This window comes from Chiloscyllium plagiosum, unplaced genomic scaffold (genome assembly GCF_037043375.1).
Source record: "Chiloscyllium plagiosum isolate Xiang-an unplaced genomic scaffold, Cpla_swu_hap1 HiC_scaffold_26, whole genome shotgun sequence".
In the NCBI taxonomy this organism is placed as follows: Eukaryota; Metazoa; Chordata; class Chondrichthyes; order Orectolobiformes; family Hemiscylliidae; genus Chiloscyllium; species Chiloscyllium plagiosum.
In genome coordinates, this window is record NW_028270164.1 from 31,430,123 (window position 1) to 31,458,040 (window position 27,918).

At 39.4% G+C, this 27,918-nt stretch overlaps 1 protein-coding gene across 1 annotated transcript; it reads right to left on the bottom strand.

Annotated features, from left to right (window-relative positions):
- LOC148145126 (peptidase inhibitor 16-like) lies at positions 1-27,432 on the bottom strand. The gene is made up of 6 exons (XM_043716772.2): positions 27,163-27,432; positions 11,528-11,746; positions 8,975-9,084; positions 8,575-8,663; positions 5,769-6,182; positions 1-3,254 (listed from the first exon to the last, which is right to left on the bottom strand). The coding sequence occupies exons 1-6, from the start codon at positions 27,313-27,315 to the stop codon at positions 3,166-3,168; spliced, it is 1,074 nt and encodes a 357-aa protein (XP_043572707.2). The 5' UTR covers positions 27,316-27,432; the 3' UTR covers positions 1-3,165.
- Positions 27,433-27,918: the final 486 nt, after the last annotated feature.

Genomic DNA, 27,918 nt, shown 5'->3' on the forward strand with positions numbered 1-27,918 from the left:
CATGTATACAGATGTTTTATTTTTGATCAATTTTCCACATTTTTAGACCAAAGCACAAAATACCAAGACTGTAATACAGAATAAAAGTAAACAGACAGTTATCTACAATCATTTTATACTATGAGCATGGACTTGATCTACATGGACTTCTGCAATGTGTTCGACAAGGTTCCCCATGGGAGACTGGTTAGCAAGGTTAGATCTCATGGAATACAGGGAGAACTAGCCATTTGGATACAGAACTGGCTCAAAGGTAGAAGACAAAGGGTGGTGGTGGAGGGTTGTCTTTCAGACTGGAGCCCTGTGATCAGTGGAGTGTCACAAGGATCGGTGCTGGTTCCACTGCTTTTTGTCATTTATATAAATGATTTGGATGTGAGCATAAGAGATATAGTTAGTAAGTTTACAGATGACACCAAAATTCGAGGTGTAGTGGACAGAGAAGATAATTATCTCAGATTACAATGGGATCTTGTTCTGATGGGCCAGTGGGCTGACAAGTGGCAGATGGAGTTTAATTTAGATAAATGTGAGGTGCTGCATTTTGGGAAATCAACTCTTAACAGGACTTACACACTTAATGGTAAGATCCTAAGGTTCATCGGTCCTTGAAAGTGGATTCGCAGGTAGATAGGATAGTGAAGAAAGCGTTTGGTATGCTTTCCTTTATTGGTCAGAGTATTGAGTATAGGAGTTTGGAGGTCATGTTGAGGCTGTACAAGACATTGGTTCAGCCGCTTTTGGAATATTGCATGCAAATCTGGTCTCCTTCCTATCGGTAGGATGTTGCAAAACTTTAAAGAGTTCAGAAAAGATTTACAAGGATGTTGCCAGGGTTAGAGGATTTGAGCTATAGGGAGAGGCTGAACAGGCTGGGGCTGTTTTCCCTGGAGTGTCGGAGACTGAGGGCTGACATTTTAGAGGTTTATAAATGCATGAGGGGCATGGGTTGGATAAATACACGAAGTCTCTTCCCTGGGGTGGGAAAGTCCAGAACTAGAGGGCATAGGTTTAGGCTGAGAGTAGAAAGATATAAGAGAGATCTGAGAGGTAACGATTTCATACAGAGGGTAGTACGCGTATGGAATGAGCTGCCAGAGGAAGTGGTGGAGGCTAGTACAATTGCAACATTTAAAAGGCACCCAGATGGATATATGAATAGGAAGGGTTTGGAGGGATATGGACCGGGTGCTGGCAGGTGGAGCTAGATTGGGTTGGGATATCTGGTCGGCATGGACAAGTTGGACCGAAGGGTCTGTTTCTGTCCTGTACATCTCTATGACTCTATGATAGCAACAATTCATTTAAAATACTTGATGAGATTACAAGAGTCAAACTGAACAGAATTCAGATACAATTTTCTGCAACTTTGCAATCATTTGTGCTACATTTTATAAATGGATGTCTTGCCATTCTTGTTGGCTTAAAGCATCTGTTAAGACACAGGCTGCACCTTTTAACCACCGAAATCAGGATTCCAGTTCAAGATTTTTGAAAATCCCTTTGTGCTCCTGATCACATTTCCAGTGATAAAGTCTATATTTTCCTGTCTATATCTACCAAGATCGAAGATACTAATGCTAGATAATTGATTCTGTTGTTCACTTTTCTTTCAATTGAGGTATTCATCCTGCCATTTTCTTCATTTGAACAGTGGATTCTGTCGCACTGTGCATCAATACAGCAATGCGCAGATGGGCTATGGCAGAACTGAAAGGATGCCAGTCATTCATTTCTTAACTGCCTTGCAATGCTTTGTACATTGTGATGCGCTGGTTGCATAGTTTTCATGTCTTTGCTTCATTAAGATGCCGATTTTATGCAACAGTGAAATAAATACCCCTGGAAATCAGTTCCAGGAATGTCATTGTTCTTACTGAATAAAAATCTTTGTGAGCAAGTGAACGCTTGAATGAAAGAAATATTTTAATTTAGTGTTGCAATTTGCTATGGTTTGTTTTCTTGGGCATTTATCTTGAAAACACAGTATAGGGCACATTCATTATAAACTAGGATTTTGTCCTAAAGTGTAATATTTCATGGCTGAAGTTGCACTGAATAAAATGAGAGACATAATGGACATGAGCAATCCACATGCTGTATGTGGCTGCCTGCTTGTTAATAACGAAGGTAAGCTTTGCGAGGGTATTCAGAAAGGACACAGTTCACCTGGTCACAATTTCAGATGTTACTATCCCAAAGCTGTTAAAACTGTAGCAATTGTCACTTAATTCAACAAAACACTGTATTCATGAACACAACCCAAGAAGATGCAAGGGTGGCAAGTCTTTCCCTTCTAATTGCAGTTTGAATGTGTGCCCTGCCAAGTGCATGCACTGCATGGAAAGTGATGTAAGACTGGAGAAGAACTTGGCATGGGTAAGGAAAGATTGAAAGGCATTTTAACACTGAGTTAGAAACACCACAGAAATATAGTTTGTTGCTGCTGCTTTAACAATTTACTTAAACAACCATAAACTGGTAGTGATGGTTTTGCTCAGGGGAGAGTGAAATATACAGCAAAGCAAAACATGGAAATATTGATCTTCTCATTTGTTAAAGAATCCTTGAACTGAGCACTGCTCAGCTAACCGAAGTATCAGTCCTGTTTAATACAACAGTAAATTAAGTTCCTGATGGTGATTGATGAAGTGGATGCTCAGTTTCTGATGTCGCATAGGTTCCCATCAATATTACTAAGACCATTAAAGGCTTTAATGAGAATTTGATATATTTTTAAAAGGCTAACTCCATTACTTTGTTTAGATGAAGAACAAGAAGCAGCAGAAAAAAACAAAAATATGGTTTCACTATATCTTCTGGTTTTCCATTGGATTTAAAGCTCATCTCAGCTGTTGCTCTTAAACTTGGTCTTAGATCACAAGTTAACAAGTGTGCAACCTGAACAGCAATGGTAAGATTAACATGAGCATCAAGTTACAACCTAAAACTAATTCAAGTATTTTTTTAAAGGCCCAGTAATGAAACTGATCAAGCTAAAACATTTTGGAAATCAGACAAATTGGAAAGAATTTTAAATTCAGTTTGAAAAATTTTATAGCTGGTATATTTAGAATCAATGTATTCAACGATGCAAACTTTTACTAGGATGGTGTTCTCCTGGGGGAGCCTCAGTAAATCTTACTGGAAGTAAGGTCATTGACACTAGATTTGTGCAAAATACAAAACCAATAACATGATGAATGTCAGAATACACGAGGAGAGTATCAAATTCCCATTGTTTACTTGTTCACCTGTTGAAAATAAAATTCAAGATGTAAGTTCAGGATTCAAACTTTAAAACAATATAATAATTCATTTACCAGCAAAGATATTGAGCATAACTTGTACAGTTTTCCTTTAATATAAATGTACAATATTGTGTTGGATAAACTGACACTCCCTTATTTATCAATGGCAGGAAACATTCCACTTGATAGTGCTTCTGCCTGTCTTTTCCTATGCGAGTTGATTTTGGCATTCCTTCATAAATTTAATTTGTTTTGTCATTTGAAGTCAGATTATCTGGACTTTGTAATGCTCAGAACAGACAGTATACAGGAAATCAACAACTTTCAAAGTGCAAAATCCATAAAACTCCTGTAAAGAATTACATGTTTGAAGCTTAAAAAGTAATCACTAGATTGTTTGATAGTTAAGTAACAAGGTTTATGATTCACTCCATTAAACGTTTTAATGTAGTGACCACACAATTTTGATTATACAGTTTTAGTCAGTCCATTTTGTTGGTGCTTCAAACCAGAATGCTAGGCGCAAAAAGCCATGAGGTACAGAATTGTAGAGGCACAGACAGAGAAAAAAAATCTGTAGACTGAAGAGCACAAAAAGCAAAAAAAAAGCAAAAGAGAAAAAAGGCAAGAGAACTACAGATGATTTTCTGTACCTACTGAACAATAAATTTCATTTATTTTATGCCATTAACATGAAGAAATAATCTGAGACACTTGTAACCCGTAGCTCCTCACTCAACAGCATGTTGGAACCAACTTTCTCACATGGAATGTACTGATTTAACAAGAAGGCTCAATGCTACCTTCTGAAGGGCAACCAAGGATGGGTAATAAATGAGTCTCTTGCCACTATCATACATGAACAATTTCTGTAAAAAAATCCAATTGGATTCAGAAGATATACTGGCAGAATGGCTTCAGTATATCTCTGGTTTTGCTGGTGAAAACACAACAAACAAAAAAATGCAGAGATTTGATGGGAATATCAATAAAACATAATAGCCTCAAACTGAATCAAGGTAATGTACTTCAAGAGTTTTAAATGAACAAGATGTGGGGTAAGGAGGACCAGTAGTCATCTTCAGGCTTTGCGGAGTGAATGCCAGAGAGCCAGGCCAAGATGATATTGTGAAGCTGCCAGCAATTTTAATATTCACTACCACAACCATAGTTTTAAAGTATAAGTTCATATCAGGGATTTATGACTATGACAATTCTAATTGATAATGTGGGACTTCTACATCTGTAGTTAGTGTATTGAAGATAGTGTATTGTCTTAAAAAGATTGTTTAAAATTGATCTTTCAGCAGTTGCATGGACACAAAACAGGCAGCAGGAGATTGGTTGCCCTACAGATATTCTCTGCTACTGAAGTCAGGGAAAGGCAAATTACACACAAGTACAATTGGTGACAAACCTGTTATAACCCATTGTATTCACCATAAAAGTTCATGGTTCCACTCACTGTCTCTTAATTTACATAGAATGGTAATTTTTTTGTGTGTCAGAACAACGCTTTAACAGATGGCAGATTTCCACCATTGATGATGCTTCATCATTACTGAATAATTGATGCAAGATAGGATGAGAATGGCAAGTTCCTTATATAACAAAGGCTGAAATAAAATCACAAGATCATAGTCAAACCTGCCTAATAGAATTAGACAATTGATTACTTCTTCCATTAGTATTTAATTCTTAGTGGGAATTCTAGAGTAATAAGAAGAGATAAAGTGTGTAAGGAGGAGAGAGAAAAATAAGGAAAAGAAAGATGATCATAGACAAAAGAGGAACAAAAAAGAAACATAAAACTGAAATGATAAAATGACTGGTGTTGCAAAAATACAGTTAAAAAAATCAAACAGTAGGGTATAGTCCAACAGGTTTATTTGGAAGCACAACTTTCGGAGCGCTGCTCCTTCATCGGGTACCTCCAAAAGCTAGTGCCCAAATGAACCTGTTGGACTATAACCTGCTGTTGTGTGATTTTTAACTTTGTTCACCCCAGTCCAACACCAATTCTTCCACATCATGAAAAAATACAGACCAAGGAAATGAGTGTGCAAAATTAATTTTACAATCTTGCTATGTATTAAAAAGAACTCACCTCCAAATGAGCACTTTGATGGAAAAGGTATTCAAATCCTGACTCTGACTGCTCAATCTTTATTTCTACTATTTCTCCAAATAAAATTCAAATTCATTTAAAAAAAACTTATTACTTTGTTATTTAAAACCTACATTTTCCAATGAGGTATTACTGGGGAAAATAATTTTAAAAATGAACAAGTGAATTATTAAATAAAAGTTTAAATTTCAGTTTGGATATTCTGGCTCACAATTAAGTAAAAGAGGGAGTTCATATTTATTCAGAATAAATGCAAGGCATTTGCAGCAGGAAAGAAGACTCCATGTCAGAGAGCATGACTATGAATCTGCGAGAAAGCAAATGGATGAGAAGGTGCCTGTAAAAATGACAAAGATGACACGATCATCAGATCAAGAATAATTTCTTACATTTTGAATGAGGCAGAAAATTTGGGTCTTGGAATATCACTGTCCATTTCATCTCTGGGTCATTCTTTAGATCTGGCATGGTCTTTTCCTCTGTCTGAGGCTCCAAAGTTGTCCCTGGCTTTACTTTTGGCTCCAGAGTTGTCCCTGGCTTTACTTTTGGCTCCAGAGTTGTCCCTGGCTTTATTTTTGGCTCCAGTTTAGTCTCTAACTCTGGGGTTGGCTCTAGTTTGGTCTCTGACTCTGTGATTGGCTGCAGTTTTGCTTCTGACTCTGTGATTGGCTGTGGTTTTGTATGTGACTCAGTGATTGGCTCCAGTTTTGCCTCTGACTCTGTGATTGGCTGTGGCTTTGCCTCTGCCTCCATTTTAGGCTTTGCCTCTGTGACTGGTTCTGGTTCTGGCTCTAGTATAGATGCTGTAAAATAAATTTTAAAAACAACTTCTGAGTTGAACTAAAATCATTTGTTAAGAAGAATATATACTTTTAATGCTCAAACTAAAATTTCACGATTTTTTTTGAAAGTCACATTTCACAAGACATGCTTAATTGATCCGATTGTCTTTCATGTCTTTTACTATATGTATTAGAGCTGAAAGTTGGTGTGGGGATAAATTCTGCACTTCTCATCAGGCAACATTTGATCAAGTATTACATAAAACAGCCCTAGCAAAAGTGGAATCAATGGTGGTCAAAGTGAATGTCTTCCAATGGCTAGAGCCATGCTTGGCAAAACACAAACTGGTTTTGGCTTTCAGAGACAAATGTTCACAGCTCTGACACATCAACGAATGAATTCCTCAGGAAAATGAGCTCAGCCCAAATTCAAACGATTCATTAGAGTCACTGACAAATACTTGGTGCATAGAATTGGTGCTGCATCCTGATGATTCACAGTGTTTCATTCCATTTATAACTTTCCAACTATGAAATAGTCATGGCTGCCTTTGGAAGACATCAGGGCTTCAATGGGCAAGTCATAGATAAAATTTGCAAAACGTGGGTGTTTTTCACAATAATGACCATCTCAAATAGAGAAGCCAGCCATTGTCCTTTGAATTTCAACCATATTACCATCTCAAGTCCCCCATCAACTCTATGACTCAATGTCTTGGGATAACTATTTAACAGAATGTGAACTGTACCAACAATGTGACAACAGTAGCAGCGCTCAATTCTGATATTTTTGATTTCCTCCTGTGCCTTTTACTATTACAATATAAAGTTTGGTAAGAAATGAACTGGTATTAGCGTAAAATTCAAGAAACATCCCACTATCCAAGACTTAATATCTCACTTTATTAGTTTGCCTGCTATTGTATTCAACACCTACTTGTTTCACCTCAAAGGCACTGCAGCTGGAATAAGTATTATCTACAGTTTGCTTTGTAACTTGCCAGAGTTTTTTCAATGGTACCTCTCTCACCTTTGCAGCTACCAACAATGACAGGGCAGCAATGCCGTGGAAACAGCATCAACTTAAAGTTCATGTCCAAAATCACATACCATTACCACAATATTTGCAGCAGTTCAAAATATTCATTTTCTTTTGGCAACTTGGGATGGTCTATCCAACCGATATACAAATAATGAAATCGATTTGAAACTGGCAGCTTGTCTCTCATTCCCTGCTTTTTTTTCTCTACAGATGCTCACAGAACAGCTGAGTTTCTCTAGTTTGTTGTTTAATTCATTTATAGAATATAGTTGACTCTAGCAACGGCAGCATTCACTGACTATCCCTAACTGCCCGAGGAGGTTGTGATGAATTGTCTTCCTAAACCATTGTATCGGTGGTAAAGGTATTACCAAAGTTTTAATAAGCATAGAGTTCCTGAGTTTTGCCCTAGTGACAAAGAGCAATAACAACATATTTGAAAGTCATGCTGCTGTGTAATCTAGAGGCAAACTTGAAGGTAATTGTGTTCCATGTGCCATTTGTCCTTGTCTTTTTAGGATGGCAGGGGCTGCTAGTTTGAGAATTGCTTTGATGAAGCCATGTTGATTAATTCATCCCATGCATATTATGTTGACTGTTGAGAAAATTGAGATATTGTAAATGATAATCGAGAAATTGATTTTAATTTATACCTGGATCAATCTCTCAGGGCTTCAGGAGTGTGACACAGCTAAAAGTCATGAACAGAAAAGACTTCTGTCCATTTTCAATAAACAGGTATCATGTAGATTTTCAGATTGGTCTTGATGGAATGATATCAGGGCTGGTTGACAATAGTGGGAACTAGGACAGGAGTTGTACCCTGGCAGGGCTCAAGAGAGTAGAGCATAAAATATGAAAAGACAGTTGCCAAACAAATGTTGGTTGCGTTTGGAGAAGATGATGGAAGCAAGGCTGGAGCTGAAGTAGCTGAGGTATTTTCAGGGGACTACTCCTGTAACTGTGATACGAGTCTGGAACTCACAGCCTGTAAGAGTGGTTAAATTAAAAACTCTCATCACATTTAAATAGTATTGAACGGTTCACTTGCGTTGCCATAGCCTTCAGGGCCACGGGTCTAAAGCTAGAAAATAGGATGAGTTTAGTCAGATTTTTGTTGGCTGGTGTGGACACGATGGTCTGAATGATCTTCTGTTAACATCGATGAGTCTATGAAAATCACAAAGAAATTAGTATGCAGGTACAGCAATTGATTAGGAAGCGAATGAAATATTGTGGTTTAGTTAAAGTGGAATGAAACATAAACGTAAGGAACTTTTCCTCCAACCCTACAGGGCCTTAGTGAGATCACATCTGGAGAGTTGAGTGGTATATTCCTGTTCCAATTCCTATATATAACTAGATACTCACTACAAAGCATATCAATGCACTTAGTTCCATCTGGGCATTCACTGCAAGGTATTCCTTTCTTATATGGTTTTTCTCCAATTACATTGCCTCTAGAAATACAAATATAAATACAGTTTGAGTTGGCTCATAAATTCTTTGATAAAAAATGTTATATAGACAAATATCAAAGAAAGAGACTTGACTTTTATCACATCAGGGCTGTACAACTATTTAAATATGATATCACAAAAGACCAAAATAATTAATAGTATTTAAATTTAAAAATTACAGTGTCATAGCATTAGTTTACTTTATGGGATTTAACTATAAGTAAGCAGTGTCTAGTGCAAAATAAAAACACCCCTATGTCATACTTTAACTTGGAAGAACTAGAAATGGTTTTGTAAAAATTTATACTTACGGAGGGAGATAGTTGCAGACCAGAAGAGACAGGTTTTTATGATTCAGGCCTTGGACTTCTTCACACATGTGACTACTACAGCCCACTTTATCACTGTCTGCCCAAACAAGCTGCAAACATCATTTAATCACAGATTTTAAAGAAATCAAAATATGAGCAATGTGAACTAATGAGAAACAATTTTCCGTGGTAGAATTAATAATTGCATGAAAGATGTGGATTTATTTAAAACAAGCAACATGAATTTATTAAGGTAACATTGTGTCTAACTAACTTGGAGATATTTTAGTGAGGCAAGGAAGAGAGTTGATGAAGGGAAAGCCATTGATGTGATTCCAAAACACATTCAACACAACGGACTTGTGAGAGAAGTGAGAGGTCCTGGATAAATCAATAGCAATGTGACTACAACATTGCCTGAGAGATAGGGAACAGACAATAATTGTTAATAAGTATTTTTCAGGCTGCAAGAAGGTTTTTAATGGAGTTTCACAAGGATTGGGACCCTTTCTTCTCCTGATAATATATATTTACACAAATGATTTAGATCCTGGTATAGAAGAGACAATTTCAAAAACTTGAGAGAATTGCAAATTGAGAAGTGTAGAACTTCACAGACCATAGGCACATAGGTGGAGTAGGAGGATAGGTGGAAGATAAAGTTAAAATGTGGACGGGTATGAGGTGATGCATTCTGGTATAAAGAAAATGGAAGCATAATGAAAACAAAACATACTTTTCGAAAGGATATGCAGAAGCAGGAGGACCTAGTGTATCTGTACAGTCATTAAAGGTGGCAGGATAGGTATTTATAAAGCATTCAAGGCTTTATAAATAGAGGCACAGAGTACAAGAGTAGGAAGACTATAATGAAGTTATGTAAGACATTGGTTAGACTTCGTCTGGAGTACTATGTGTAGTTCTGGAGGGTCAGACTATGGGAAGGATGTAAATGAATTGGACAAAATACAGAACAGGTTTATGAGAATGGATCCCAGGGATTAGATACTTCAGTTATGAGGCAAGACTAGAGAAGTTCAAGCTGTTTTCCTTGGAAAGGAGAAGGTTACAAGGAGATTTGATAGAACTTTTCAAGATCATGAGGGGCAGAGACATAGAAAATAGAAGCAGGAGGAGGTCATTTAGCCCTTGAAGCCTGTTTTATATTCAGTGTGGTCATAACTGATTATCCAACTCAGTATCCATGTTCCTGCGTTCTCAACATACCCTTTGGGATTACTTTAGTCCTAAGAGCTATGATCTCACCAATGCCCTGTATAATTACAGCAAGATGTTCCTGCTACTGTTTTTGAATCATTTGCCTCCTTCACTTCCTGCTGCAACTGCATTCTGACTTTCAGTGACTGGTGCACAAGGAATTGTGAAAGATGATCTCCAATGCACCACTATTCTTAGGGCCACTTTCTTAAGTACACTGGAGTGTAGATTATTGAGCCCTTGGGATATATTGGCTATCAATTTCCCCAATACTATTTCCCAACTAAGATTGATTTCATTCAGTTCCTCCCAATCACCAGACCCTATGTTCCCCAACATTTTTGTGATATTATATGAGCCCTCTTTTGTAAAGGCAGAACCAAAGTATATATTTAAATAGGAAGCCATCTTTGTGCTCTCTATTACAATATCCTCGTTTTTTGACTGTAAGACAGGACAGAGTTAGAGAATGACTGTTACCACACATAAACAAATTTAGAACCAAGAAGCAAACATGAGATGAGAAATAAATACTCTTCAACTTGTCAGTAGTTAAGGAATGAAATATAGTGCTTATGATTGTGGTAGAGGCAGATTTAACGGAGGCATTCAGAGGACATTGATCGAATATTCTAATACAAATGATGTATAGCACTATGTTAAATGTGGTTGACTCTTAGTTAGCCTTATGTTAAAATGTTCAGAGAGCCAACACAGATTTCATAGGCCCAATAGCCTCTTTCTGTACTGTAACACTTCTGTAATTCTGTAAATTTGAGAAGCTTCTTGGTGTCAAATGCAGTTACAACAATTAATTTTAAATATAATGCAGTAAAATTAAATGATCAAGACTAATAGGTTTGCTAAATCGAATTCAAATATGCGAGTACAGCTACAATAATTAATCCTGGATTTGCCTGGTAGTTCTCACCACAGTCAAGCCACACTATTAAATAGCCCATCATAATGAACATTAAAATCAATTTCATGGATTAGATGGAAAGTGAAATTCACCACCGCCTGCACACCAATTAGACAGAGATGACTAGTAGTGAATTAAACATGAGGGTCAGCAGGTGAGGGACAAGGTTATGAGCATGAGACCTACATGGTAACCTCATCCAGTACAGGGATGGAACATGCTCTGTTGGCATCACTCTGCATCACAAATCACTCAGACAGCCAACTGAATTCACTAACACTCAGATAAAGCCACACTTGGTTTTAGCAATTTTGGGAAGCGGCTTAATTATAACAAAAAATGATAAGTAAGCTCTTATAGCAAATTAATAAAGGAGATCAAATGATTTAATTTATTAACGTAAAGCTTCCTACCTGTGTGTAGTGACCACATAGCTTGTTTGGAGTACACTCCATTGTCTCATATGTATAATCTTTAACTTCGAAATACCATTTCTTCACTGCTTCTTTTATATCGAGTAGGCCAGTAACTGCATATAAATTTTCCCCAGTTCTTCCTCTTTCCTTATTGTGTCCCCAGATACATTTCTGTGCATATTCAATAGCGATTTCTTCCAAATCTTTATCCCAATTCTAAAAATGAAACATTCATAATTGTACAAACAGGTGTCAAAAAAACTGCTACAAAATATTGCCTCATTTGAAAATCACCTATTTAAGAACAGAGCTAAATTTAATTCTGATATTTCCCAACTGAATAAAGTAAAGCAGGCATTGCTCGGTCATCATTGAAAGTGGTAAATATTGGAACAATTAATGCAATAATCATAATTTTTCAGCCAGAGCAACTGATAGATGGGCAAGGTCTATGTGGAACAATATTCATTCAATAGCCTTTTGTAGATTATCATAAGGTGTTCAAACAATGGACAGCCATTTTAATCCATATTTTGGCAATACCTAGCATTAAATAAAACGTTTGTATTTTGGCAATGGATCACAAGTAGTAAGTGGACATTACTGCTGTCTTGGAGCCCAGCATACAGCTAACATCACGGATGAGGATGACAGGGAAAGACAGAACCTTAAGGACATTCCAAACTGCTACACAAGCAAGTACTTTAAGTGTAGGAACTGGCAGCCAATTTGCAACAGCAATATCTTGCAAACAATACTGAGATAAATGATAAGATATTCATTTTCAATGATATACATGTTCTAGTATGGTTCTTCGGATTTTCGTACAAACTCAGGTCAGACCTTTGGGTTATTTTTAAACAATGTTTATTAACAAACTGTACGTGATGCAAGGCTGTGGAGCAGCTTTTTGATGAATGGATTCCAACCTTCATGTAAGTACCAACCTTCATGTAAGTTAAATTGCACCTTACTTCAGAAGCTCATCTATGTATTCACAAAACCCTACCTCTACAACTACCCCTAAGTACTGTCTAAGTTTCTAACATTATTAATTAAAAGTATTCTTAACATTATTGGCTGAAACATTAAACTATAGGTATTTATATTTAACTGAATGATTTTCCCACCCTAACATCTTCCCCTAAAATCAGGTTCAATTCTCCCATATCAGGTCATTCAGAATATCATAGGAAGTCAAAGTTCTCGAGGCTAGCCTTAAACCATACATTCAGAAGCTGAAACAAAAAGCATACGATTAGTAACAGTACCTCAAAGCTCATTTACTGAAAAGACTACCTGGGCGTGGCCTGCTCCATTAGGATGAAGGTAAGTAAGTAATCATTGAAAGTATCATTCCCCCTTGACTGGACAAGTTTGATCTCTTTCACAATACCTTCTGTTGAAGAGAAAATTTGACAATGAAAAGTGACTGAATGGCGACGTTGCATCATTAAGATAGGGCTGAGGAGTGTCACCATTCAGCTAAAATTGCAACATAATGACTTATTGAGATTCTTGTGCCATATTCTGAAGTTTAGGACAAAGGTAGTGTTAAAGTGTGGGTAATCATATTAACAAATCTTACAATGGCTTTATTTTCGCTTAAGAAGAAACTGATAGTGGCTATTAATTGTCTGAGCACATTTAGATAGGCAACACCTGTAACACATTGTATGGGAGTAGCGTGGGGGCTCCTAGGAAGAAGCAACAAGACTGGGTCATCAACAAACTTATCCACAAAGGAAACTGTTTTGGCTTTCTGTCTCACCAATAGGATGGATCCAGATTGTCATTGCTCATAGAGAATGGTTGCGTAAAGCTGACGATTGGAAATTATGAGTTTATTTTTAGATGCAAGATAGATATTCTAGATGACAGGGTTTCTCTCTCTTCCACCTTCTTCCATTGGACAGAAAATAAAAAGTTTTAAAATAAATTCCAAAAGATTTAAGAATAGCTTCTTTCCCAGTGTTATCAGACGAATGAACAGACCTCTCACATATTATAATTCCTAATATATTATATATTAGAATTACATATATAAGATATATCTCATATATTAGAATTGCTCAGTGTATTTGTAACACTATATTCTGCTTTCTGTTCTATTACTCTAGAACTAGAGCAAAATTAATGTATACATTGAACTACTGGACAGGGGTAATCAATTGTACCATTCTGGTGCATATACACACAAAAAACAGTGATTCCTGATGGGACATTAAAGATTAAAGCCAGCTAGGGACTTGACTTTCAACATTACTGAACAATAATCATGGTCCAGACTATCATATTCTGCTGTAGGACCAGCAATATCCATTTGACCAAGAAAGTGTGTAACTTTCATGTCTTCTTCTTGTTCAGTTTGCTGGATTCATTTTTGTTGTAGAGATTATCTGTCTGATTTTGAGAGATTATTTTGCTTTGCAATTTGCTGAAAGTGGCCACATTGGCCACAATGAATGTATTGCACAACCCCGCCTGGTTATTGTTACTTGCAATGCTTTCATCCACCACAACACCAGCACTTCAAATTAGCAGTCCCCTGTTTTCCCTCATTTTGGTTAGCCTTTGTATTGGGTGCAGAAGACATCATTGGTCTTAGCCAATTGATGGATTCGAACTGAACTTTTGATTCACGTTGAACTGCAATCCCCACTACCTCGTCACCATCATCAATGGCATATGCTTTGTTGATTATTTGTGTCAGCTTTTTCAGATTGGAAAACCTTATGCCATCAAGAATTTGAATGAGCCTACCATCAATGCTGTATGATTGCATGAAATGACCACACAATATAAATCTTAAATGGAGTATACCAAGATAACTGGCTGCTGGGATCCCTGTTTGGACAGGCTGCATTTAATAATAAAGTTCTTGGGAGTAAAAATAATGAATGCGAACAGAATGGACTGAAAATCCTTGCTGTTGAAGGATCTCCTTGGCAATTGGGCCCACTGCATCTAGGAAAGTACCGACCTAGAATGGTTTCTAATTTAAATGGAGATCTGAGGCTGCTCTGTATCTGTGGAAATGTGCTTCCACAATTTCCAGCTGACTGTTTCTATCAGTCTTTCAAAAGCATCAACAGGCAGGGACTGCTGGCTAGTGTGGACTTCTTTCCACTCAGGACCATGCTTCATTTTATGTCATTTCAAGCAAGTCTTCAACCACTTCACCTCATTTCAGGATGTTGCCAATTCATTATATTCAGAAAGAAAAAATCTTCAGAAGACTTCATCATTCCTAATCAAATCTGCCAAGTCCTTAATATGGCTTTAGCCTTTGTCGTTCCCTAATCTTGCCCACTGGTTGTTTAATCTTGCCTTGTGGTTCGACAGATTCATCTGAGAAAATGATATCTACCTTAGACTAGTGTCTCCACTGCAGCCACCACATTCTGGAGTAGGTTTTCCAGGTGATTATACAAGCTCAGGCCAGACTTCTAGTTTACTTTTTAACAAGATTCAGCCATCACTATGTACACACTATATAACACGTGCTGTGTTATACAGGTTCCAATCTCCTAGCAAAGTACTAGCACACAATTATGGATGTTAGAGTTACATCACAGCTTACTTCAGCGGCTTATCTACATATTTATTTAACTTTGTCTCTACAGTACAAGGTTCAAGCTTTGGTGAGAACACCAGGAGAATCCAATTGCTTTTATTCAAAAAGTATCTACTTTTATTACATCCACCTCCAAAAACAGAAAGGTCTTTTGCTTAACATCCCATCTGAGAGACAATGTCTCAGGCCACCCAGCATTGGAAATCAGTTGATTATAATACGACCATGTCTTTGGAGGAATCCTTCAGTCCATAAACTCCTGATAAAGTAGGGGAAGCACTGTCATTGATTTTAAGACTGACACATAAGGCTTCATCATACAAACGAAACAGCAAACCTTATTATATTTTTTACAATTTTTCTTCTGACTATATCCAAGCAAAGTGGACACACACAAACGTGGCAGCAAGCCAATTGCCACAATTCATTTATTGACACTTGCTCAATTGTATAATCTTTGGAAGAAGACCCTGAAAAATGAAAGCCATTTTGTGCATTTTAGAATTTCCTCTCGATGAAGACTGAGATGATAAATTGCACATCACTTCCAATATGGCAAAAGTGAGGACTGTAGATGCTGCAATCAGAGTCGAGAGTATGGCACGCCGCATCTGAGGAGCAAGAGAATCGTCATTTCGGGCACAAGCCCTTGATCAGGAATGAAGCTTGTGGGTCAGGGCTGAAAGATAAATGGGAGGGGGGGGTGAGATTTAGAGAAGGTAGCTTTGAAAGCGATAGGTGGATGAAGGTGAGGGAGAAGGTGATAAGTCAGAGGGGGCAGTGACAGGTGATAGGTTCAGAGGGCAGTACTGAGTTGAAGGCTTGGGACTGGGATAATGTGTGGGGAGGGGAAATAAGGAATCTGTTGAAATCCTCATTTATCCTTTGTGATTGCAGGGTCCCAAGGCGAAATACGAGGCATTCATCCTCCAGGCATCGGGTGGTAATGTTTTGGTGGTGTAGGAGGCCCAGAACCTGCACATCCTTGCCAGAGTAGGAGGGGGAGATGAAGTGTTCAGCCACAGGGCGGTGTGGTTGGTGGGTGTGGGTGTCTCAGAGATGTTCTCTGAAACAATCTGCAAGAAGTCGTCCTGTCTCCTCAATGTAGAGGAGACCACACAGGGTGTAAGGAAAAGTACCATTGAGGACTCTGATCTCAAAATCGAAACTAAATGTAAGATTTATTGGGCAGCAGTGCTCCCTGTGCTCCTACATACTTCAGAGACTTGAAACAACTGTCAACAGGCACCTCAAGGCACTGATTTCCTTTGTGAAGGCTTTTCCACAAACCTTGAGGAAACTGGGGTTTGTGACCTTGATATGTCATTGACATACTAGAAGACAATATCTTAGACAATAGACAATAGGTGCAGGAGTAGGCCATTCTGTCCTTCGAGCCTGCACCACCATTCAATATGATCATGGCTGATCATCTTTAATCAGTATCCTGTTCCTGCCTTATTTTCATAATGCTTGATTCCACTATCCTTGTGAGCTCTATCCAACTCTTTCTTAAATGAATCCAGAGACTGGGCCTCCACTGCCCTCTGGGGCAGACATTCCTCACAGCCACCACTCTCTGGGTGAAGAGGTTTCTCCTCGTCTCTGTCCTAAATGATCTACCCCGTATTTTTAAGCTGTGTCCTCTGGTTCGGCACTCACCCATCAGCGGAAACATGTTTCCTGCTTCCAGAGTGTCCAATCCTTTAATAATCCTTTTTGTCTCCATCAGATCCCCTCTCAGTCTTCTAAACCAAAGGGTATACCTGCCTGCCTATGGTCCAATACTGCTCCACCACCAAAAATTAAACAGTAAGTAGTATTTCTTCCAGAAAAAAAAAAGAACTTCATAGAACTGGGGAAAGAGGGGCTTATCTGGAAGCATTGGGATGTGTTTCATGATTTGGTAGGATCTTGAGATGGATCTCAGCATTTTAAACACATTAATTGGGACATTCTAAGATCACATTGGACAGATGTTAGTGGTTGGAATCAATCAGAGAATGATCCTGTGTTCTGGGTACTTTAGAAAGTTTACTCTTAGGCCCTGAGAACATTTCTGAGATCAGAGAACATTGGGATTACAGCTTGAAGAATTGAGTGTTGGGACATAAAGAGATGTCTGAGGAGGTTTATGTGGTACAACAGAACAAAGAAGCATTTTGGCACTTTGTATAGGAAAAGAGTCCAGCAGCATTGGTGACTGCAGCTTTTGGACTATATAGCAGGATCATGTCGGGTAGGGAAGTGCAATGGAAAAGGAAATGAAACACCAGTGGCCCCAACAAACCCAACCCCTACAGTTAGAGTCATAGAGTCATAGAGATGTACAGCATGGAAACAGATCCTTCGGTTCAACCCGTCCATGCCGACCAGATATCCCAACCCAATCTAGTCCCATCTGCCAGCACCTGGCCCATATCCCTCCAAACCCTTCCTATTCATATACCCATCCAAATGCCTCTTAAGTGTTGCAATTGTACCAGCCTCCACCATATCCTCTGGCAGCTCATTCCATACACGTACCACCCTCTGCGTAAAAAAGTTGCCCCTTAGGTCTCTTTTATATCTTTCCCCTCTCACCCTAAACCTATGCCCTCTAGTTCTGGAGTCACCGACCACAGGGAAAAGACTTTGTATATTTATCCTATCCATGCCCCTCATAATTTTGTAAACCTCTATAAGGTCACCCCTCAGCCTCCGACACTCCAGGGAAAACAGCCCTAGCCTGTTCAGCCTCTTCTTGTAGCTCAGATCCTCCAACCCTGGCACCATCCTTGTAAACCTTCTGAACCCTTTCAAGTTTCACAACATCTTTCCGATAGGAAGGAGACCAGAATTGCATGCAATATTCCAACAGTGGCTTATCCAATGTCCTGTACAGACGCAACATGACTTCCCAACTCCTGTACTCAATACTCTGACCAATGAAGGAAAGCATACCAAACGCCTTCTTCACTATCCTATCTACCTGCAACTCCACTTTCAAGGAGCTATGAACCTGCACTCCAAGGTCTCTTTTTTCAGCAACATTCCCTAGGACCTTACCATTAAGTGTATAAGTTCTGCTAAGATTTGCTTTCCCAAAATGCAGCACCTCACAGTTATCTGAATTAAACCCCATCTGCCACTTCTCAGCCCATTGGCCCATCTGGTCCAGATCCTGTTGTAATCTGAGGTAACCCTCTTCGCTGTCCACTACACCTCCAATTTTGGTGTCATCTGCAAACTTACTAACTGTACCTCTTATGCTCGCATCCAAATCATTTATGTCAATGACAAAAAGTAGAGGGCCCAGCAGCGATCCTTGTGGTGCTCCATTGGTCACAGGGCTCCAGTCTGAAAAACAACCCTCCACCACCACTCTCTGTCTTCTACCTTTGAGCCAGTTCTGTATCCAGATGGCTAGTTCTCCCTGTATTCCATGAGATCTAACCTTGCTAATCAGTCTCCCATGGGGAACCTCGTCAAATGCCTTACTGAAGTCCATATAGATCACATCTACTGCTCTGCCCTCATCAATCTTCTTTGTTACTTCTTCAAAAACCTCAATCAAGTTTGTGAGACACGATTTCCCACGCACAAAGCCATGTTGACTATCCTGAATCAGTCTTTGCCTTTCCAAATACATGTACATCCTGTCCCTCAGGATTCCCTCCAACAACTTGCCCACCACCAAGGTCAGGCTTACCGGTCTATAGTCCCCTGGCTTGTCTTTACCACTCTTCTTAAACAGTGGCACCACGTTTACCAACCTCCAGTCTTCCGGCACCTCACCTGTGACTATCAATGATACAAGTATCTCAGTAAGAGGCCTAGCAATCACTTCTCTAGCTTCCCACAGAGTTCTCGGGTACACCTAATCAGGTCCTGGGGTTTTATCTACCTTTAACCGTTTCAAGACATCCAGCACTTCCTCCTCTGTAATCTGGACATTTTGCAAGATGGCACCATCTATTTCCCTACAGTCTATATCTTCCATATTCTTTTCCACAGTAAATACTGATGCAAAATATTCATTTAGTATCTCCCCCATTTTTTGTGGCTCCACACAAAGGCCACCTTGCTGATCTTTGAGGGGCCCTATTCTCTCCCTAGTTACCCTTTTGTCCTTAATATATTTGTAAAAACCCTTTGGATTCTCCTTAATTCTATTTGCCAAAGCTATCTCTTCAACCTAACAAGAATATACTTTCTCTGGATTCTTGTTATCTCATTTCTGAAGGCTTCCCATTTTCCGGCCGTCCCTTTACCTGCGAACATCTGCCTCCAATCAGCTTTCAAAGGTTCTTGCCTAATACCGTCAAAACTGGCCTTTCTCCAATTTGGAACTTCAACTTTTAGATCTGGTCTATCCTTTTCCATCACTCTTTTAAAATGAATAGAATTATGGTCGCTGGCCCCAAAGTGCTCCCCACTGACACCTCAGTCACCTGCCCTGCCTTATTTCCCAAGAGTAGGTCAAGTTCTGCACCTTCTCTAGTAGGTACATCCACATACTGAATCAGAAAATTGTCTTGTACACACTTAAGAAATTCCTCTCCATCTAAACCTTTAACACTATGGCAGTCCCAGTCGATGTTTGGAAAGTTAAAATCCCCTACCATAACTACCCTATTATTCTTACAGATAGCTGAGATCTCCTTACAAGTTTGTTTTTCAATTTCCCTCTGACTATTGGGGTATCTATAATACAATGCCAATAAGGTGATCATCCCTTTCTTATTTCTCAGTTCCACCCAAAAAACTTCCCTGGATGTATTTCTGGGAATATCCTCCCTCAGCATAGCTGTAATGCTATCCCTTATTAAAAATGCCACTCCCCCTCCTCTCTTGCCTCCCTTTCTATCCTTCCTGTAGCATTTGTATCCTGGAACATTAAGCGGCCAGTCCTGCCCATCTGTGAGCCATGTTTCCGTAATTGCTGTGATATCCCAGTCCCATGTTCCTAACCATGCCCTGAGTTCATTTGCCTTTCCTGTTAGGCCCCTTGCATTGAAATAAATGCAGTTTAATTTATTAGTCCTACCTTGTCCCTGACTGTTTGATTCACTTCTGTTCTCAGCTGTACCCGTCTCAGACCGATCTCTTTCCTCACTATCTCCCTGGGTCCCACCCTGCCACCTTACTGGTTTAAATCCTCCCAAGCAGCTCTAGCAAATTTCCCTGCCAACATATTCGTCCCCTTCTAATTTAGGTGCAATCCGTCCTTCTTGTACAGGTCACTTCTACCCCAAAAGAGATTCCAATGACCCAAAAATGTGAATCCTTCTCCTATACACCAGCTCCTCAGCCATGCATTCATCTGCTCTATCCTCCTATTCCTGCCCTCACTAGCTCGTAGCACTGAGAGTAATCCAGATATTACTACCCTTGAGGACCTCCTTTTTAAATTTCTGCCTCACTCTGTAATCTCCCCTCAGAATCTCTACCTTTTCCCTTCCAATGTCATTGGTTCCAATATGGACAATGACCTCCTGCTGGCCCCTCTCCCCAGTGAGAACATTCTGCACCCTCTCTGAGACATCCTTGATCCTGGCACCAGGGAAACAACACACCATTCTGCTTTTTCTCTGCTGGCCACAGAAACGTCTGTCTGTACCTCTGACTACAGAATCCCCTAACACAATTGATCTCTTGGAAGCCAATGTACCCCTTGTTGCATTAGAGCCAGTCTCAATACCAGAAACTTGACTGTTCATGCTACGTTCCCCTGAGAATCCATCACCCCGTACATTTTCCAAAACAGCATACCTGTTTGAAATGGGTATATACACAAAAGACTCCTGCACTAGCTACCTACCTCTAAATTAGATTACTTACAGTGTGGAAACAGGTCCTTCGGCCCAACAAGTCCACACCGACCCACTGAAGCGCAATCCACCCAGACCCATTCCCCTACATTTACCCCTTCACCTAACACTACGGGCAATTTAGCATGGCCAATTCACCTAACCTTTGGACTGTGGGAGGAAACCAGAGCACCCAGAGGAAACCCATGCAGACACGGGGAGAATGTGCAAACTCCACACAGTCAGTCACCTGAGGCAGGAATTGAACCCGGGTCTCTTGCGCTGTGAGGCAGCAGTGCTAACCACTGTGCTACTGTGCTGCCCTTCCTGGAGTTAACCCATCTATAGGATTGTATCTGAGACTTTCCCCTCTTCCTATAACTACCATTGATCACATACTGTTGTTGTTGCAAATTCCTCATTGCTTCTATTTGTCTCTCCAACCGATCCACTCGATCTGATAAGATTCACATCCAACAGCATTTATGGCAGATATAATCCACAGTAACCCTTAAACTCTCTTTAAACTCCCACATCTGACAAGAAGTACATATCACTGCAAAGGCCATTTTTGCTCCTTCACAATCTTACAGACCCAGAAAATAACACCGTCTTATTCCTCTATAAACACTGCCGCAGGTTAAATTAATAGCTATGGCTTATATTTTAAGTTTAATCAAGAGACTTATCTCCAAAAACATATAATCAAGAAAGAATCCACTATACTCACTACTGCAGCCTTTCTCTTGGACAGACTTAGAACAACAACTAACTTATCTGATTCTGTGCTGTGAACTTCACCCAACAGTTCCTCCAAGATTAGTTGTGAATTTCACTGTTTGTTAATTTTCTCAGACGCACTTCGATGTTCAGCGATTCACAAATTTAAACAGCAAAGGCAGTAACTGTGCAGGTTCTCTCTCTCTCTCTCTCCTGCACTGTCCTCACCACGTGCTTCCTTTGTCTGCTCTTCTCCCTTTTAAAACTGCTGTTGTTTTGACTTTTTTTTTCCAAAGTTCCAAAACAATGCAACAGCATATAAAACAGTAATTGCTGCTCCTGGAATTCAAGGAAATCACCTCCAACACCTAAAATACCTCAAAAAAAAAAGGAGCAGCTCTTACAGCCAGAAATTTTTCCTGTCCTCTATCTTGGATGCACAAATCACATTCAGTCCCAGGAAATCCCTCTAATTACAATGTTCAGGATATGCACAAGCAATTGAATGCAACTGAAACTTCAATTTCTGGTTATAGTTGAGAATAGAAACTGAGGCCTTGTGGTATTTTTTTATGAAGTCATCAAAATACTTAAATAGCCATCTAACTAATGTATTTAATGCTGAGATTTGTAAAGTTTATATTCAGTTTGCTTGAACTATTTTATGTATTAATAACTTCAGTTGATGGAAGACAATATCTTCTTGATAAAGCATTTTGAATGTGTTGATTTGTATATTGATAAATATTGTTGACCAGTGCAAAAACAAATAGGTGAGCAAATTTGCTCCAAAAAACCCTGGAAAATTCAATAACAGGTAAAATCAGTGAACAATCATGTAAGCAAAACTGTCATAATCTCCTAGGAGCCGCTCCTCCAACCATCAATGGGTTCTTCTTGAAAATGTTGGTTTCTGAAGGAACCATGTGGGATCCTAGGAGACACTCATTGTCACAAATCCTTCTTCCTAATACCAGTCGAGGTTGCTATTACCATGTGAAGAAGGAACCAATACAAACCCTTAGTAGAAGATAAGCTCAGTCTTGATGAACACTGATTAGGTTTATTACATATTATCTAGTAGCTATGAGATACATAATTGTTCCTTATGAGACTATCAAACTCAACTTAAAATCCTGTACACATTACAAATTGAAGATTGATTGTAAAGAACAATCACAAAAGCATCTTACACGTGCTGGTGAACACATACAGAACTCATAGTTACACAAAAGTGGATAGCTCCTCCCAGCAACAGACCCTTATATGCTGATGGGCTGAATTCAACTGGTGATGTTGGTTAACCCTTTCAGGTCCTAGGAGATTTATACATCAGTTCTCTCTAGGGTTTGCTGATGATAGACTCACAATGGGTGAGAAGCAGCCTGTGTGACATCGGCAGAAGTGAGAACGTGAGTGGCTGCAGGTAGCAAGGCTGGAGGTAGTGAGGAGAGGGAGGAATCACAATCAAAGCTGCTCATCTGGCTGGAACAAGATTGGGGTTTTGGAAGGAGGAGCTGTGACGTAGGGAAACTACAATGGAAAGAGAGGGTCTGCCAAGATGGTAAGGTGGCTGCAAAGGGGATAAGAGAAACCTCAAAGCAGATATGAGGGTCTGCAAAGAGGTGAGAGCAGTTTTAAACCTTCCAACAAACAAATACATAGCCAACTGGGTATGAAGAAAACAAACAGCATTAATTCCTTGCAAATGAACGTGGAGCCTCTTGTAGCTCAAGACTATAAGAATTCAGGAGCAATTATGCAGTGGTAACTTAGCGGATGCTATTGTAATGAACACTATGTCAATTAGGTAATTCAGTTTAATAATGAATGGACCAATTCAAAACTGGGTATTTATGAAGCTCTGTGGGCCATCAACTGAACAGAATTGGATAAAACTGTAATCTATAACCTCATGGTCTTGAATATTCCTTATTCTACCATTCCCACCAAGCCAGGGGATTAACCCTGGTTCAATGAAAGGTGCAAGAAAGCATGCCTGAACAGCACAAAGCATACCTAAAAAATAAGGTGTAATTATTATAATAATTATAAAAAAACACCAAATCTATGAAACAGGTAGCTACATACATGCCTAGCAATGTAAGAAGCATGCAATAAACTGGACCGAGTAATTCCATTTCTAACAGATCTGACCTAAGCGCTGCAGTCCTTCCACCATCAGCCATGAATGCAGATGGACAATTAAAAACTTAACAAGAGGAGGACACTTCACAAACATCTTCACCCACAACAATCGGGAGTTGAGCACAATAGCACAATAAACAAGCTTGAAGCATTCACAAGAGTTTTCTGGTGGAAGTGTTTAATGAATGATTCTGTCTGACCCACTCTCAAGGTCCCCAGCATCCATCCTCAGCAATTCAATTCACTCTATATAACATCAAGAAATAGATGAGAGCATTGGATATTGCAAAGGCTAAGGCCCTGATAACTTTGCTGAAGACTTGTGCTCAGCAAAGAGCCATATCCCTAGCCAAGCTACTCCAGTACAATTTAGAGGAGATGGTGGTGTAGAAATAATGCCACTGGGCTAGTAATCCAGAACCATAGACTACTATCATGGGATTTTCTTTTGAATCCTGCTGTGGCAGATGGTGAAATTTGGATTCAAAAGGGAAGTATGGAATTAAAAAATGGCAACCATGCAGCTACTACATCTGGTTCACTAATGTCCATTAGCAAAACCAATCCACATTCCTTACCTGGTCTGACCTCATGTACGTCCAAAGCCACAGTGATGTGGTTGACTCCTAACTTTCCTATGGACAATTAGAGGTGGTCTAACCAGTGACAACCACATCTCATGAACAAAAAAAAAATTACATCTACCCAGCAAAATGGGAATTCATCCAGGAATGGTATGTCCCCAAAATGCAGGACAAATCCAATCCAGATAATTACTGCTCCATCAGTCTAGATTCAAATATTAGCAAAGTTGTGGAGGGAGTCATCAAGTGGCATTTTCTCAATAATAACATGCACACTGATGCTCCATTTGGGCTACACCAGGTCCAATCATCTCCTGTGCTCAGTGCCATCTTGTTCCAAACGCGGACAAAAGGACTGAACTGAAGAACAAAAGTGAGGGTGACTGCCATTGGCATCAAGACAGCATTTGACCAAGTTCAGCATCAGGAGCCCCACAAAAATTAGAGTCAATGGGACTCAGGGAAATCTCTCCACTTGCTGGAGTTATACCTTGTACAAAGGAAAATGGTTGTGGTTGTTGGAAGGCAATCACCTCAACCCCACAAAATCACTGGAGTTCCTCAGGCTAGTGTCCTAGGACCAACCATCTTCAGTTGCTTCATCAAGGACATTCACTCCAATACAAGTCAAAAGTCAGAATATTCACTGCTAATTGCATGATGTTCAGTTCCATTTGCGATGTCTAAGATACTGAAGCAACCATGTCCAAATGCAGCATCACCTCAAAAATATTCATACTTTGGCTAATAAGTAGCAAGTAAACTTCATGGCACAAGTGCCAAGCAATGACCATCTAAAATAAAACAGAATTTACCCATCATCCCTTTGCATTTAATGTCTTTACCATCACTAAATCCCCACTATCAACCTCCTGGGAGTTAACATTGATCAGAAACTAAAATGGACTAACTGGCTGAGAATTCTGCAGCAAATAACTTGTCTCCTGACTCCCAAACGTTTGTGCACCGTCTACCAGGCACAAATCAGAAATGCGAGCGAATACTTTTCTCTTGCTAAGATGTGTGCAGTTCCAAAAACACTCAAAAAGCTTGGCACCACCCAGGACAAAGTAGCCTGCTTGACTGGCACTCCATGTAATATTTACTCTGCATGCCATTGATGCACAGTAGCAGTACCAACACAATACACTGCAACAACTCACCAAGGCTGATTAGCAGTACCTTCTAAACCCATGTTTTCTACCTCTTAGATGGACAAGAGCAGCAGATAAGTGGGAACACCACAATCTATAAGTTTCCCTCCAAGTCAGATGCCACCCTGACTTGAAAATGTATTGCTGTTTCTTCATTGCTGCTGGGTCAATACCCTGGAATTCCCTCCCTAACAGTAAACCACCTACACTAAACCACCCTTTCTCCAGGACAATTATGAATGGGCAGTAATTGCTGAATGATTTTTTAAAAATGTCATACATTTGCATTTGTGAACATCTTATACAATGTGAATATCTGAGTGGTAGCAGCTGTGTTAGAGACAAACATGCAACTGTTTAGTTGCGACCTCACCAATCCATGGAAAGCATGCTTCGGGTAAGGGCTTTTATGTATAAAAAATGAGTTTCCGGGTTTTAAAAGCAATGCTAATTTATGCTCGTTGCCCTGTACCGTTAATGTTTTGCTTGTTTGTTGTAGCTTTATGTTTAGCGGACCAGTCATGATTATTGATATTGATTTTTTTCTCAGTTTCTGTGCGAGTCCAAACACTACCACCCCCCACCCCACCCCCCCTCAAAAAGATATCTAAACTGCTATGAATGGTAATGATACTACACCACTTTACTAAAGAGTTTGAAGGAAAAAAAAAGAGCTGTTGGAAACCAAAAGGTTACCCTTGAAAAAATGAGAAGCCCTGAGAGAAAAATAAATATATTTTGGCTCATGGTTGACACAAGAACATTAAATGCAAAATGTGGACATAGGAATCTATAATGGGAAATGTTCGCGCACAAGTATGACATAAAGAAAGTTTTAGAAGTTAGGTTTCGAGATAGGAAATACATTGACGGAAATTATATCTTAGTAAAGTAATTATTCGGATTGACATTGGTAAATATTCTATGAACTGTTAATGTTGGACATCTATTTTCCATTGTATTGATTTGGGTGAATCAGTGAATGTTGATGAAAGGTATTTAAAGCTGTCACTACGACCTCACCATTACCCCATTTTACAGAGACGCCTCCAGAATCCGGCAGAAAATTGGAACAGAGACAACTGTGGGAGACAGCTCCCCACCAGACTGCTGACCCCAAAATCCACACCCAAGTCAGGAAGAGACTTCCACTGGTGTTCCTGTTTCCACAGACTCAAGTTCCTTTCCCCCACACAACAGAAGAAAATGCCGTTTCCAAAATTAACATGTTCTCTGCCCATTCATGTCTCCTCTAAATTTCTGTATCCAAAAAGAAAAAACATATTGAGGAAATAATAGGGCATCGCGATTAAAATCAAATTGCTGGAAACTTTATATTTTTCTTTTAAATCATTATTGTCTCAAAAAGAAGTGAAATGATGCTGGCTGAGTTAAGTAGCGAACAACTTTTGTTAGTGAATACAATGAAAATAAACATATCTTGGTAATTGAATATTATTGCCGATCTGATAGAAATATCATTCCCTTCAAAAAGAATAGTTGCACTCTTCCTGCAACAAATTACAGATGTATCGAATCAACCCAATGTTAACATTAGCTTCTGAGGACTAAAATGCAAAGGAACTTTAACCTCGTGGGTCATAATGCAGTAAAACAATCAGGTGCTCTTAAATTCTGAAGGAATCGCACCCCTTACCATTTTCAGCATGTTAGATGCATCAGGTACTTCAGAGCGAAACTGATTGTGTGCTTCAAGCAGAACCTCCTTGTCTGCTTCGGATAGTGCGCTGGTAGGTTCGGGACATGTTAGATAAATGAGCAGCAGCACTTTGAATGAACTAGCTGCCATTCTGCCTGAGATCCTGTGTCGGCTCAGGAGCAGATCAGCTCGACTTTATAGGTTGGGTGGTCCCAATCAAGGCGCAGAGGAAAGGGAACGCGATGCTTATAACCATTGGAAACAATGACGCCAGCATTGCATTGTATTGTACAGTTTTAAAACTTAAGCCGCTGCAAGCCCATATCGATTGTGATCCTGAAACCAATTGGCAATGCAAGAGGATGTAAGCATTGAAAGAGAGAGCACTCGTGGGACTGGGAGGGGAAGAACTAAATCATATCCCCAGAAATTCAAAAACCTAAAACGCATTTGTCAACTCCAGATAGGAATAGCATTCAGGCAGGGTCCACTCATCTCACTGTTAAATTTTACCCTGGATATCAGAGCCAACTGTATGGGATCAGTAGCTAGATAGAACTAGTTACAATTTGAATGGAATGCTTGGGTTAGAAGGGAAGATGTGAATATGTCCTTCCCCCAAAAAATACAAGAACAATTAAATAACCTAATCTAAATAAAATGGAAGACCCAGGCAGGTAAAAAAGGGCCAAGAATTAACCAGCAGTAGAATTTATCCAAGAATATCCAAATGCATTAGGGAGAATATTTGTG

Coding starts and splice junctions, on each gene's coding strand:
- LOC148145126 (XM_043716772.2), bottom strand. CDS start 27,315: ATGGCAGCTAGTTCATTCAAAGTGCTGCTGCTCATTTATCTAACATGT. Junction 11,747..27,162: donor CATCTAACATGCTGAAAATG/GTAAGGGGTGCG, acceptor TTTCATTTTTAG/AATTGGGATAAAGATTTGGA. Junction 6,183..8,574: donor GTGCATTGATATGCTTTGTA/GTGAGTATCTAG, acceptor TTTATTTTACAG/CATCTATACTAGAGCCAGAA.